Source organism: Struthio camelus, chromosome W (genome assembly GCF_040807025.1).
Source record: "Struthio camelus isolate bStrCam1 chromosome W, bStrCam1.hap1, whole genome shotgun sequence".
NCBI classification, from domain to species: domain Eukaryota; kingdom Metazoa; phylum Chordata; class Aves; order Struthioniformes; family Struthionidae; genus Struthio; species Struthio camelus.
This window is the reverse complement of record NC_090981.1, coordinates 26048468-26062320: the sequence shown is the minus strand read 5'-3', so window position 1 is coordinate 26062320 and position 13853 is coordinate 26048468. Positions and strand designations below refer to the sequence as shown.

Below are 13853 nucleotides of genomic sequence, written 5' to 3'. Positions count from 1 at the left end.
TTTTGAGACAGCTCTGTTGTTTCAGCTGTACTTCTTTTTAGATTTGCTAGACTTGCAGTAATGCTGCTGAAGTTTGTATTATATATCTGTATGAAAGATTGATACATACCTTCTGCAGATTTATGCCATTAGCTTAAATGAACTCACCTGATTTTGCAGAATTCCTCCCCCCTTCCTTTCAAATGTGCTCTAATTGCATTAATTTACAAAGGCACATATAGCGAATTCACAAAGTTATTGAGTTTTCTCTTACAGGTAACTCTTAGCTTGCTCTTAAAATAACTGTGTCTAATATTTTTAAAATATTTTTCATATTTCAGAGTTAATTAAAAACTGTTGCTCATTATGGATTTTTTAACTTGTTTATGATGTGACAGTGGTTAAGTAGAGTTTAAAAATGCTCAAAATAGACAGCGAGTAGAACAAAGTGATGGCAATGCTTAGTGCATATAATGCATTTTGTCTTCAGAGTGCTGTACAAGCAATTAAACCTCCGCACACTTTGGAGGGTGATGTGTGATGCTGAAAATGAAGTCAGCTAAGCAGAGAATTTCTGAGTTGTGCAGAGCTACAGAGGAAATGGTTGTTAGTACTAGAAATAGGCCGGCTAGTTTTTTGCGTGTGTTTTTTGGTGCAGGGTGGCGGTACAGAGGTAGGTGCAGAAACTTAAACAGGAGAGTTCCTCTGGGCAAGGGGGCTGGGTCATGCCCGGTGTGTCGGGTGCAGCCCATTGCAGAAGAGGAAACATCATCTTCATCTCCTGCACCCCAGACATGGAGAAAAAGCAAGTTTAGGCAGTGCAGCTGTAGGAGGAACTTTTCATTTCATGCTATGCTAATTCTTTGCTTAATTCTCATAGTCTGCAAGTGGGTGACTCTTCTGGATGGGTTTAAGAAGAAACTGCTAGAGCAAAGCTGTTCTTCCTGCTCCAATCCTATGACCTACTTACAGTTTAAGAGGAGAATTTCATGCCGCTGCAGACAGCTCCCTGCACATAGCCCGGTTATTTGGGATTTGTGTGGGAAGGTGCCTGCATTATCCTCTCCTACATATGTTAGACTGCACCGAAATGACTGTACATGATTTGCTGTGATCGCACCTGGTATAGCATTGTTATATTTAAGGCTGCTTCATGCTTCAAAAAGTAGGAACACTTAAGAAATAAAACTGTTTGCAGTTGCAAAAGAAAATAATTGTGGAGCTTACAATTAAAATTTTATATAAACTAATTACTTAACCCAGACAGGAAGTTCTAAATTATTTCATACCTTTGAGTATGGTAGACTAGCAGAGAAAATAAACACGTTTTGATTTATGCATCTATACTGATGCATTTCTTCATACTTTTTTATAATGCTCAGACTCAGTGATTTCATAAATCAAATTGGCTGAAATACATATTTGTAAAAGTACAAAGGCAAATATGCTTTGTTATTGCAAAAATAATATTCTGTTAAAATTAGTTTAAACTAACTGAAGATTTATGAAAATTTTTGGAAGTTAGTACATCAAGTAAGAGACTTCATGCTGTACTACAGATTCCCAGAGCAACTAGAAAATGCAAGACACGTGCAAAAAATAGGATTTCGGGTATGTTTGGAGAAGCTTTCGTTATTTGGTGCCTTTCCAAGACTCTATTTTATTGTTTCAGTAGGTTGTGGAATTCTGTATCTGGGTAATACACCCAGAAGTGAAATCACTCTTGCTTGTGTTTTCTGCAGTGATAAAATGGTCTTACCTTTGGTCCCAAAGCCATTGTGACTGCAATAAGGGAAGAGTAGGGGAGTGAAAATTATGCTGCATATATAATTTGATGTGATGTCATTTCACACTTTTACTACTGCAACCTCATTGACTCCTGTGGAGTTGGGTTATGTAATATACAACAAAAGCTGGGTCTGTCCTTGTAGGCAAGAGCAATGATCTCAAATCACTGACACTATCTTTTTAAAAAGGCTTTATAAGCAAGAATTCTTAAATACTGTATCATGTCTCCAAATAGTCACATTTCCAAAATAATTTCCATTATTGTTTTTTATTTTGGAAACAAAATTTAAAAAAATTATAGCCTTAAATAAGTCAGCGTTTACACTGTAAGCAATCAAATAAAATAAATGCAGTTTTCCACAATCAGCAAAAATCACACTATCCAACTCCCAAAGCCCAAGCATCACTGAATTTCAGGTCCAAATTACCTGGGGTCTGGGAGAGAAATGGAAACAGAGAAAAAGGCCATTAATATTAGCTGTATTACCTTGCTTTTAAATACAGCCTGAACCAATTGAAGCTGTGGAGTTTTAAATTGACTTCAGTGGGGACAGCCCAGTTTTGATGATGGATCGTTATGCAGCCCTGTTGCCCTTTTAAACTTGTCAAACGTCTGAAACACAACTTAAGTGTCACAACAGCTTTAAAGATGTGAAATCTAAGGTATAGAGAAACTATATAATTTGCTTTAGGATAAAAGACAATAGCTCCAGGTCATATACCGTGTCCTCATATCAATCCGTAGTTGTTGCACAGTTGTTGGACATGTGAATTATAATTCACTTGGCACACTCAGAAGATTGTAATAGCATATAGTCACTTGGTAACCGTGAAATTTTAGATTTGTCTTGATCCCCCAAAATTTAATTATCAAAGCCGTACATATCTTCTTTTCCAAAGCCTACACGAATGTGCAGTGTGTGACCAAAGTGTACATATTTGTCTCTCTATATGCAGGAGGATCTGTGCTGAATGGTTATTTTAGACACCAATTATCTGGAGAGTGGCTTTACCATTCTACATATATGAAGTAATTACAAGAGAGTCGATAAGAATAGTTTATTCACCTTCCTCCTCCTAAAGAAAGGAATAGAAAATAGGAATGTGTATTTTTTCTTTAATGAATAGTCCCTCATTGTCCTGCTGGATTATTAAATGGTTATTTAAACTTAGCTACTTCAGAAACATTATCAGTTAACCACATCCCTATCAAACAGTATATAAGTGTAATTAAACTAAATTGCTACATGGTAGCATTCATTACACAATGACACGCTTCTGTTAGGGCTATAGAAAGAGCTTAATTACAAGTCTAGACATCCCTGAGAAGGGAAAAAAAAATGTTCTTTTCAATTTTTTAAAGATTTAGTGTCTACTTTTTTAGCTGAAGATGCCTAATACTGAATTGGAACTTCTGGCTTTGGTTCTTCAGCACTCTGCAGGCTTGGTTTTGTAATTGATTCAACAAGCAAGTCCTAAAAATACCCTAGGTAATAATAAAAGTGATAGAAGTTCTCCTTTCAAAAACATGAGTGAATCTGGTACTCATGAAAGTGGCAGTCATATAGTAAGTGACTGTGGTCATACTCAGCAGCTTTGCCGCATACCTTAACAAAAATTAATGTTTAATAGTATAAAGTTAATAATAATAAAAATACTGCACCAGCCATGGAAGTCCACAAGCTTCTCCTCACAACTAAATCAGTGCACATTGAAAAACTGTCATCTTTACTGAGGAGAAAAAGGAGTGTTGAGTCTGTAACCAAAGCATTTCCCCTGCAGAGACTGTTTGGCTGTGGCAGGTAGCGCGGGGTGTAATACAGGTGTGCTACCTGGTGAATCACATTGCCAGCAGGGCAGTAGCCAGCTGCCTGGTATGGACAAGGGGTGCACATGGAGCTCCCTTAATCATGTCTTTGATTTTCTAATGCAGCTTAACACAAGAAGTGGGCTCACATGTAGCTGGGGGGGCCTGTGAGCCCAGAAAGTGCCAGGAGCTGGTGAGCAGGAGGGCTGAGAGCAGAGGGGTTTTGCAAGGGGTTACAGCACACACAGAGCAGCAGCCATGAGGGTACATGCTGCTACCAGAGCTTTATGTGCTCTAAGATCTTTCTCGATCTGCGACACTGGAAATCATGCCCCGAGCTGGGCCCCCAACTTTGTGTTTTGTTTGGATATCGTGGGACTAAGGCCTGCCATTGAGGGCAGAAAGGAGCTGTCGTCTAGCGGTGGGCTTGCTGAGGGAGCAAGTAAAAGAGATGTAGGAGGAAGCACACAATGATCATATGCGACAACAACAGGATGAGTGTGGAGATCTCAAGAGACAAGATACCAAAATAGCTGGAGAAGGCTGCAAAACAGCAGAAACAGAGGAGGAGCTGGCAGCTTTTTGGAGAAGCTGGAGACAGATGCTTTTCCTTTGCCTGAAAACCACCTACTGCCATCAAGAATATACACTGTCAATCAATGAACATCCTTGAGTGGTTGGGGCAGATAGTTTCTCATGAGTCCACTTGAATGAAGGCTGATGCTCAGCCGAAGACTGAGTTAAATCCTGGAGTTAAACACAAGCAGGAAAGTGGAAAATTGGTCAGGTTGTTTAAGCTTGAGTAATAAAAAGAGCTTGGGTGAGAAGGAAAAAATCGAAAAGGCCAGGACGCAAAATGAGGTGCATGAGATAAAAGGGGAAGCAAAATTAATCTATTGAAAGATCTCTGTGAGAAGACTGCACTGTTTTTGTGGGGTTTTGCATTAGTTTTCGCTAAAAGTTCAGCTATAACTAGATGCTTAGCCCAATTAACAAAGCAGTAAAATGTAAGTCTAGAAGAAAAAAAGGAATAGGGTAGAAGAGTGTTCAGATCATTTCCATCTTTTTTAGTTGGCTGTACCCAGCCAATTAAAACCTTCTCAGTATGATCTTAAAGAACAAGCTTTTAAAGTCTGAATCAGATTTAGCTGTTAACAACAGTCATTTCTGATAGAGGCTAGACAGGGTACCAAATATATGTAGTATTCTGCTACAGGAGGAAGGAAAGGAGGAATTATAGACCAATTGGCTTGATTCCACTTCCCAGAGAAGAACTGTAGTAAATAATGAAGCAAACCAATGTTAGGCACCTGGGAAATAACAAAGCAGAGAGGTTACTGGGAAGGCAAGTTTTTGTTAAGATCAAGTCATGCCAAATCAATCTAATTTTTCTTCTAGCAGGGTAAGAGGCATTGTTAAAGGGGAGGAGCAGGAGGTATCATACACGCTTGATGTGTGTAAAGCTTTTGATACTTGCCTTGCCTGACAGTCTCACAGTAAATGAGGGAAATGTGATCACGATTACTTGATTTTAAGCTGGACACAATGCGGCTTGGATATCTGTATCCAGGGAGTGGTTATCAGTGTATCAAAAGATATCAAGAGAGGATGTTTAAGAACAATTTTTTTGGATCTGATGCTTTCAGTGTTTTTGTTAACAGCCTTGATGATGGACTAGAGATGAGTCTTATGAAAAAAATGGACAACATAAAACTAGAAGAGACTGCAAGTATGTTGGAAAACAGGGTTAGAAATAAAATAAGCTTGATAAAAATTGAAGACCCTTCAGCAGTGTCAAGGACAAGATTGTATATGGGCTGGAATAGTCAACAGTAAAAACATAGGAGTGGGACCAAATCAGAAGGATCTGAAGGTTACAGTGGATCAAAAGGCAAACAGGAGTGTGCTGTGTTGCAAAATAAACAAATATGTTTACCAACACATCCTATGAGATTTGTCAGGCCTTGACTGGGATACATTTTTGCATTTTGAACACATTGATGCAATTCGATACAGCCCAGAGGAGAGCAACAAAGAAGGATCATGGGTCTAGAAAACAGTCTGTAAGAAAAGACTGAAAGAACTGGAGTCTTCTAGTCTTAAGAGAGAAGACGGATGGTGGACATGGGAGCAAGTACACAAACGGCTGTTGCAGGAAAGGGCATAATCTGCTTTCCTCATCTAAGGTATATAAGAAACACAGTAATGGCCTTCATCTGCACCTGTCAAGATCCAGGTGAGACATAGGGAAGTATTTCTTCATTGTCAAGAAAGCACAGCCCCAAAATAAATTGCTTGGGAAGACTGAAGAGTATCAGAGTATCTAGTATCAGGGGGTTTTAGGTGTAATTTAGGCAAACAACTCTTGTAGATATAACTGATATTGCCTGTGAGCATAGTGAGGCATAGATGATTCAGGTTCATTTCAGCACTGCTTTTCTACAATTCTGTGTAGTAGATGCCATAAACAAAAATAAGAAGAAGGACCTAGGAGAGCTAACTTTGGCCTCTTCAGGGACCTGCTTAGGGGAATCTCATGGGGTAGGGCCCTAGAAGGAAGCCCTCTTCCCCCCCCGTCCAAGAAAGCTGGTTAATATTCAAGCGTCACCTCCTCCAGGCTCAAGAGCAGTGCATCCCTCTGAGGAAGAAGTCGAGCAAAGCGGGCAGGAGACCTGCATGGATGAGCAAGGAACTCCTGGCAAAACTCCAGCAGAAGAAGGACGTACACAGAATGTGGAAAAGGGGACAGGCCTCTTGGGAGGAATACAGGGACGTTGTCAGAGCGTGCAGGGATGCGACAAGGAAGGCTAAGGCCCAGTTGGAATTAAATCTGGCAAGGGATGTCAAGGACAATAAGAAGGCTTCTTCAAATATATCAATAGCAAAAGGAAGACTAGGGAAAATGTGGGCCCGCTGCTGAATGGGGCAGGTGCCCTGGTGACAAAGGATACAGAGAAGGCAGAGTTGCTGAATGCCTTCTTTGCTTCAGTCTTTCCTGCTAAGGCCAGTCCTGAGGAATTCCAGACCTTGGAGACAAGAGAGGAAGGCTGGAGAAAGGAAGACTCTCCCTTGGTGGAGGAGGATCAGGTTAGAGATCTTTTGTCCAAACTTGACATCCGTAAATCCACAGGCCCTGACGGGATGCACCCACGAGTGCTGAGGGAGCTGGCGGATGTTATCGCTAGGCCACTCTCCATCATCTTGGAAAGGACATGGAGATCAGGAGAGGTGCCTGAGGACTGGGAGAAAGCCAATGTCCCGCCAGTCTTCAAAAAGGGCAAGAAGGAGGAGCCAGGAAACTACAGGCCTATCAGCCTCACCTCCATCCCTGGAAAGGTGATGGAACAGCTCCTCCTGGAGGTCCTCACTAAGCATGTGGAGGACAAGAAGGTGATCAGGAGTAGTCAGCATGGATTCACCAAAGGGAAATCATGCTTGACCAACCTGATAGCCTTCTCTGATGGAATGACTAGCTGGGTAGATGAGGGCAGAGCAGTGGATGTTGTCTCCCTGGACTTCAGCAAGGCCTTTGATACTGTCTCCCATCACATCCTCATAGGTAAGCTCAGGAAGTGTGGGTTGGATGAGTGGACAGTGAGGTGGATTGAGAACTGGCTGGATGGCCGAGCTCAGAGGGTTGTGGTGAATGGCGCAGAGTCAAGTGGGAGGCCTGTGGCTAGCGGTGTCCCCCAGGGGTCAGTCCTGGGTCCAGTCTTGTTCAATATATTCATCAATGACCTGGAGGAAGGGACAGAGTGCACCCTCAGCAAGTTTGCTGATGATACTAAACTGGGGGGAGTGGCTGACACACCAGAAGACTGTGCTGCCCTTCAGAGGGACCTGGACAGGCTGGAGAGGTGGGCGGAGAGGAATCTCATGAAGTTCCACAAAGGCAAGTGCAGGGTCCCTGCACCTACGCAGGAATAACCCCATGCACCAGTACAGGCTGGGGGTTGACCTGCTGGAAAGTAGCTCTGCAGAGAAGGACCTGGGAGTGCTGGTGGACAACAAGTTAAACATGAGCCAGCAATGTGCCCTTGTGGCCAAGAAGGCCAATGGTCTCCTGGGGTGCATTAGGCAGAGTGTTGCCAGCAGGTGGAGGGAGGTGATCCTGCCCCTCTCCTCAGCCCTGGTGAGGCCTCACCTGGAGTCCTGTGTCCAGTTCTGGGCTCCCCAGGACAAGAGAGACATGGCACTCCTCGAGAGAGTCCAGCGGAGGGCTACCAAGATGATTAGAGGGCTGGAGCACCTCTCCTATGAAGGAAGACTGCAAGAGCTGGGCCAGTTCAGCCTGGAGAAGAGAAGATTGAGAGGCGATCTCATCAATGTGTATAAGTATCTGAAGGGGGGGTGTCAAGAGGATGAGGCCAGCCTCTTCTCCGTGGTGCCCAGCAACAGGACAAGAGGCAGTGGGCAGAAACTGAACCACAGGAAGTTCCATCTGAACCTGAGAAACAACTTCTTCACTGTGAGGGTGACAGAGCATTGCAACAGGTTGCCCAGAGAGGTGGTGGAGTCTCCTTCGCTGGAGATATTCAAAACCCGTCTGGATGTGATCCTGGGCAATATGCTCTAGAGGACCCTGCTTGAGCAGGGAGGTTGGACTAGATGATCTCCAGAGGTCCCATCCAATCTAAACGATTCTGTGATTCTGTGACCTGAGTTTTAAGCAGTCCATGTTAGTCCTCTTATCATAAAATCTGTCAAGTTAGACAAGAACCTGAATTATTAAAGGATAAAGCAAAAAGAAAAAGTAATTCTCATGCAGCAGTTAGAAAGAAACTGAAAAGGAAGAGAAAGGCAGGAAAAAAAAGTCCTTCTTCTGCAGTCACACTTAAAAGGTCATAGCAATTGTACAAACATGAGTTGATGATGTGTGCTGTGGGAATAAAGGCCCAGGTGAAGGCTGCCTTTTTTTAAACAGTAAGTGTTTCAGAAAAGGCCTATGTATTATTCTCATCTGGTGTCGTGCTGAGCCTGGCCTCAGAGTTTATCAAATAGTAATAAAACTATCAAACTCAATTGTGCTGGAATACATTTGTGGCAGATTATCTGAGAGATGATATACGCTAATAATGCAGTAGCCTACTGTGTGCCTGAAGCATAGCTGATTTCACCCGCCTGGCCTACATGCATCTCATTGGGCGAAGCAATTGAAAAATAAGTGTGAGCATAGAACATCCAAGGCCCTATGCTTAACAAATAGAATTTTTTCACTATTTATTTTATTTTTTTTGCATTGCGGTTCACTCAGCTAATACAGACTGCTCAGGGTCTCTAAATGTTGCTAGTTAGTTTCCATTTTATTTTTTCTTGTTCTTGTTCGCTTTTGCTGAGTGGAATAGCCATATGTTCCTGAAAATCAGTAGCATTCCTATTTATAGCACCTGCCTTGATATTCTGTTCAAAAAAAAAACAACAGAGGAACAAATACATGGGAAAATACATTTTTTTTCGCTGTGCCGTTGGCTAGCTTGTCCGATGAAACTGGCGTGCTTGGAGAATGTTTTTTGGTGAACAAAATTTATGGTGGCCTCTCTTCCGTATACATCTCATCAAGCCAGACCAGGTGTTGTTATTCTACGAGTCATACCTTTTAGTACATGGATGTTACAGGACAAGACTGGATCTAAATGTGTTCATGTAATGTTGCCATGGAAATGCAGCACTGTGATGTCAATATAAATTTTCTTTTTGCACCTTTTTATCCCTAACACAGATTAACAAAGCTGCAATCAGAGAACTAACATGTCTTTTTTTTTAGTGGTTAGTATTGTCTACTGAAAGTCAGAAAAAAGTGAAAACGGGACTTTTTAGCTACTATAAGAGTATCTCTTCATATTATGATCACATTTTATGTGCATGCTATGTTAAATTGTTAGATAGCACTGCGCATCTAAAACTCCTCGTCCATCCATAGAATTAAAATGCTTTTCAAGTCTCATCCATATTTTATAGGTGGGGAAAGTGCTGTAATTCAGCAAAGCCTGCTTCATAAAGGGAGTCAGAACCTTATTCTGACTCAGTATCTGTGCCCTGATCTTCTTGTTTCGTCAAATTGTTTCGCCATTGAGAGACACTGGGTATAAGCAGTACAGCGTAGTATATCTAGTCTACTAGTGATTCACTATTTGAATACACAGTGCCCAAAGCTGTACTCCAAATTGGAAGACAGAAACAATTATCATTGAACTTATACTGCGGAGGGCACTGCCTGTAAAGGATAACTTCACTGATTACAATCAATACATGACAAATAACATGAAGAGAAATCAAAATAAAGCATATATAAATTGAAATAAGTGTTATACAAAGGGGATTTTATTAATTTAACTAAATCTGTTTCTAAATCAAGATCGTTAAATTTAGAATATTGCTTACCTGTATATGAGACATTGTTAGTATCAAGTAATCTTCACTACCAGGAGCCATTATGTTACATGGTGAACAGAGCTGGAGGCTAGACTCTTTTCACGTAGCCTGTTTGGACTGGTAAAAACTAGCAGACAATAAGGCCCAGGCTATTTACCAAGTAAGGGAGGAATGCTGAAAGCGGACACAATCTTGGAAGGTCCCATTGGTAGTGGGTTGCACAGCAGAAAAAGCGTTGTGTAAACGACAAATGGCTCCAACTGCGGCGGAGAGGGGAGGGAGCTGCAGTAGCTGCTTGTGCTGGGGATCTTCAGGAACAAGGCTGTTGGGAAGCAGGTGTATTTCATAGAAGTGAAGTCATAGGTCTTCCCTCTTGCAGGAAGCTGGCTGGCAGTTTTGTGTTGATGAAGAGCAAAATTTTTGTGTCGGTGCGAATAATACTTGTTTTAACTTTTATCTAGCCAGATACGTATGATCAGGCTCTCTGTCCTTTTGTATGTCTGTTAGTCCGCAACATAACTATTGACTCTGTTGGCCAGCTTCAACAGAATTTGACCGAAGGTAGGTCTCGAAGCTATAAAATGCCAACAGCAGGCCTGTTAAAAATATGACTTGGCAGCTTCTGGCAGCCCCAGACATATACTTTAGTTTTGGCATAGGGAAAAGTCAGAGGGGGTGAGGTATCCACAGTGGGTGGGTAGGAGAGAGGGGATGCAGAGAGGCTGCGTATGGCGGAAGGAAGGGCAGCTGCGGGTATCGGGATGCGGGGACAGGCGATGAGCTGAGGGTAATGCAGTGCCAGGCTTTGAAAGATGCGGCTTCGGTTTGGGGGGAAAAGAGGTCAGGCAACATTGAAAAATCTATGTCTTTGGTGGGCTCTCCTAGACATTATGGGACACCTCAGTTGTGCCTGTTTTCTGCAAATGGTGTGCTGGATAGAGGAGGGAGATTTTTCCTACGTGGACTCTCTGGTTTATAATAAAACAGAGATCATGCTGCAAACTTAATATAATTCTGTTAAGAAGTCAGTCAGTCATGAGACACAAGCATGGTTACCAGGCGCCGTCAGTTATGGTTCTTGCTTATGTGTGAGAAGGAGTCCTGTGAACCATGCTCGCTTCTCAGCTTAGAGTTGAACAGTTTTTCTCAAATTTCCCTCCCACAAAAAGGCACTTCTGGGGAAAGAGGAAAATTTTGATGTTTTCAGCCTCGCACCAAAAAATGTTGTAAGAATATGGGCGCGTGGAAAAAGGCCTGCTGAAAGACTTCCTGCAGATTTAGCTGGAACATTTCTCTGCATAAATTTGGTCGATGATATTTCATACGAATGAATTGAAAGTGTCTGCTTTCCACTGGCAGATCATGAAATATCTGTTCCTTCTCACTCCTACAGAGACAGCTAAACTGATTTTTAGTACATGAACACAGATCAGTTCAGGAACCTCTTTCTGTCCACTCCAGCTTGATTGCTTTTGGCACGCTCACTGCGTGCTGCTATTACCTCTGCATGTTAAACACATCAGTGCTATGCTGTGGGAGCAGCTTTGCTGCAGTTTTGTCTTCATCGACAGATAAAGATGTATTTTTATCCAGGGAAGACACAGCCTCATTCAGCGCAGCCACGCAGATATGACCACATTGCATGATATAGGAGAGAGCAATCCGTTAGCCTCTCCGTAAATTGTTGTCTGTTTTTACATTGGATAACTAATTAGCTATCGCATTGTAGGACACACAAGCTCTTAAATTTAATGTGGTGTAAAGTAGAGGACACTCTTTGGCTGATCTCCTCAAGCCATGTCATGATAAATACTGCCGCTTTAGGATTTTACAGAAAGTCAAAAAATACATTTATTGCGCTATAAGAGACACTTTAAAAGTGTCAGCGGATGCCAGTAAAATGATGCTGGCAAGGGAAAAGGTATGTATTTTTATTGCATGTTACTTAATAGCTAGCCACTTACACAAACAAAAATCCCAGTGAAAGATGCGCAGTCAAAAGTTCATCCGAGATGCTAACTCAAGTGAACACTGTTGCTTTGCTTTCCTGACTGGTATTCTCTAATGTGTTATTTGCTGAATAGTAGCTCGTGCAGTTTTTTTTTTCTATTGTGAAAACATGGCAATGTAAAAGGCAACTGTAGATCCCAGAAATTCTATTTTCCTGTTGTGCAAGTCAGGAACAGCATTTTTAAAAGAATTCAGTGACGAGTGAATTCACAGGTACTGCATGCGCCTCAGCAAGACAGTTGAATTTTGAGACTGTGAGACTGTATGATATTATAACCCTTTAGCAGTCAGCTCAAGGGATGGCAAAGATTTTATAGTCAGTCCAGGACACATACTACATCCTCTGTTGCAGTTGTCCTCTAACCAAGGCTGTCTGTTTAAGAGTTTAATAATTGTATAACCATTTTCTTACCCCTCAGAATGTTCTAATGTGCAAAAGCTGCCTTCCTCCGAGCCCGACTTTGGCATCTCAGCCTCTCGTAGATTGCTTCCTAGAAGCTACTGTTGTATTAAAAAAAAGGAATAATCTTCTCAGAGCTTTTCTTCTCACATAGGCGTGATGCTATCTTTGCCTTCCCAATTTTCGGTTTCCTATTCAGATCATCACAATATGCACCCAAGGATCTCATGCTGAGCAGGTTTGCAGAAAAAAGCTGCAGAAAATTAGTTAGGTAACTCTGTGTCACAAAGGTAGCAGTCAGTGAACTGCTGCTATAGATTATTAGGAAGATTTTAACTCATGCTCATAACATATCTTATACTCACTTAAATGTTTTGACTTTCTGTCTTTCTAGTACCTGCATGCAAATGGGATTGTGCATCGTGACTTGAAGCCAGAGAATCTGCTCTATGCAACACCAGCACCAGATGCACCATTAAAAATTGGTGAGCAGCATTAAATATATGCTAAATATATTCTTTTGTATCATCAGTGTGTATTTCACACCATCATTCTATTCTATGCGAGTGCTGATACTCAGATGAAGAGGCATGTTAGTTGTTCAGCTGCAGAGTTGTGCATGATGTTTTAAAGAAAAATGCAAAACTAAATTCCTGCCCAGAGGAAGTTACAGCCAAAATTATAGAATATGGCAAAGAATAAAGAATATAGGAGGAACAAGGAAGATCATGAGATTGACTTATCGTTGCAAACATCACTTCTTTGTCCCTTTTTTGTTAAAACTAATATGTTAATTGTGAGAGATCTATTGGCATGGAAGTGCGAATGTGCAGATAAGCAGTAGAAAGCAAACTAAGCAAGGCTGACCTCAGTTTTGAAAGGAGATTTGAAGAATAAGGAGGAGTATTCCTTAAAGAGAATAGAGAAGATCCTTGAGGCACAGTCAGCGCCGCAAGGATGGGTGAGGAGAGAGACAGGGCGTGATCAGGCTGTCCTGGCCTGGGATATGTCCTGCCACTCCTGTCAGGAAGGACAGCCACTTGCCCAGGGCCTGACCTCCAAAAATGCCAGGTACTTCCCCTTCTTGCTGGCACAAACGGGCGCTCTGTGAATCCCTTGGCTTCCGGAGGAGCCAACACTGGGGGCGATGCCCCTCGCCCGACGGCAGCCGGCTGCAGCCCTCGGAGCCTTGCGTTGAGCCGTTGCAGGTTGCCCGCTAGCTTGCGGCGTTGTGGAGCCGCAGCGTGAGGAGACAGAAAGCAGCAGCCTGCTAACTGATGGGCTGCGTGGGCTGCCACGCTTTGGATATGTTAAACTGGGAAAGGGTTGATTTGTCCGTATTAAAGGAAAAAAACAAATCCTGAACTTTCTGCTCTCTTCCTCTTAAAGAAACAGACCTCTTCCATATAGGGTTTCCTAGTAAACAATATTCCAGATGTGCAAAGATACCGGAGCTGTAATCGACTTGGAAATACCACTTTATGCTCCCTTACCGGG

The 13853-nt window shown here is 42.2% G+C and overlaps 1 protein-coding gene across 3 annotated transcripts in view; it reads left to right on the top strand.

Annotated features, from left to right (window-relative positions):
* LOC138060907 (calcium/calmodulin-dependent protein kinase type IV-like) overlaps nt 1-13853 on the top strand; it is a 175017-nt gene that overhangs the window by 139323 nt on the left and 21841 nt on the right. For all 3 annotated transcript variants that reach the window (XM_068924818.1, XM_068924817.1, XM_068924816.1), the window contains one exon: nt 12751-12841. In XM_068924818.1, coding sequence (XP_068780919.1) covers nt 12751-12841 — 91 coding nt within the window. The remainder of the gene's footprint in view (nt 1-12750; nt 12842-13853) is intronic.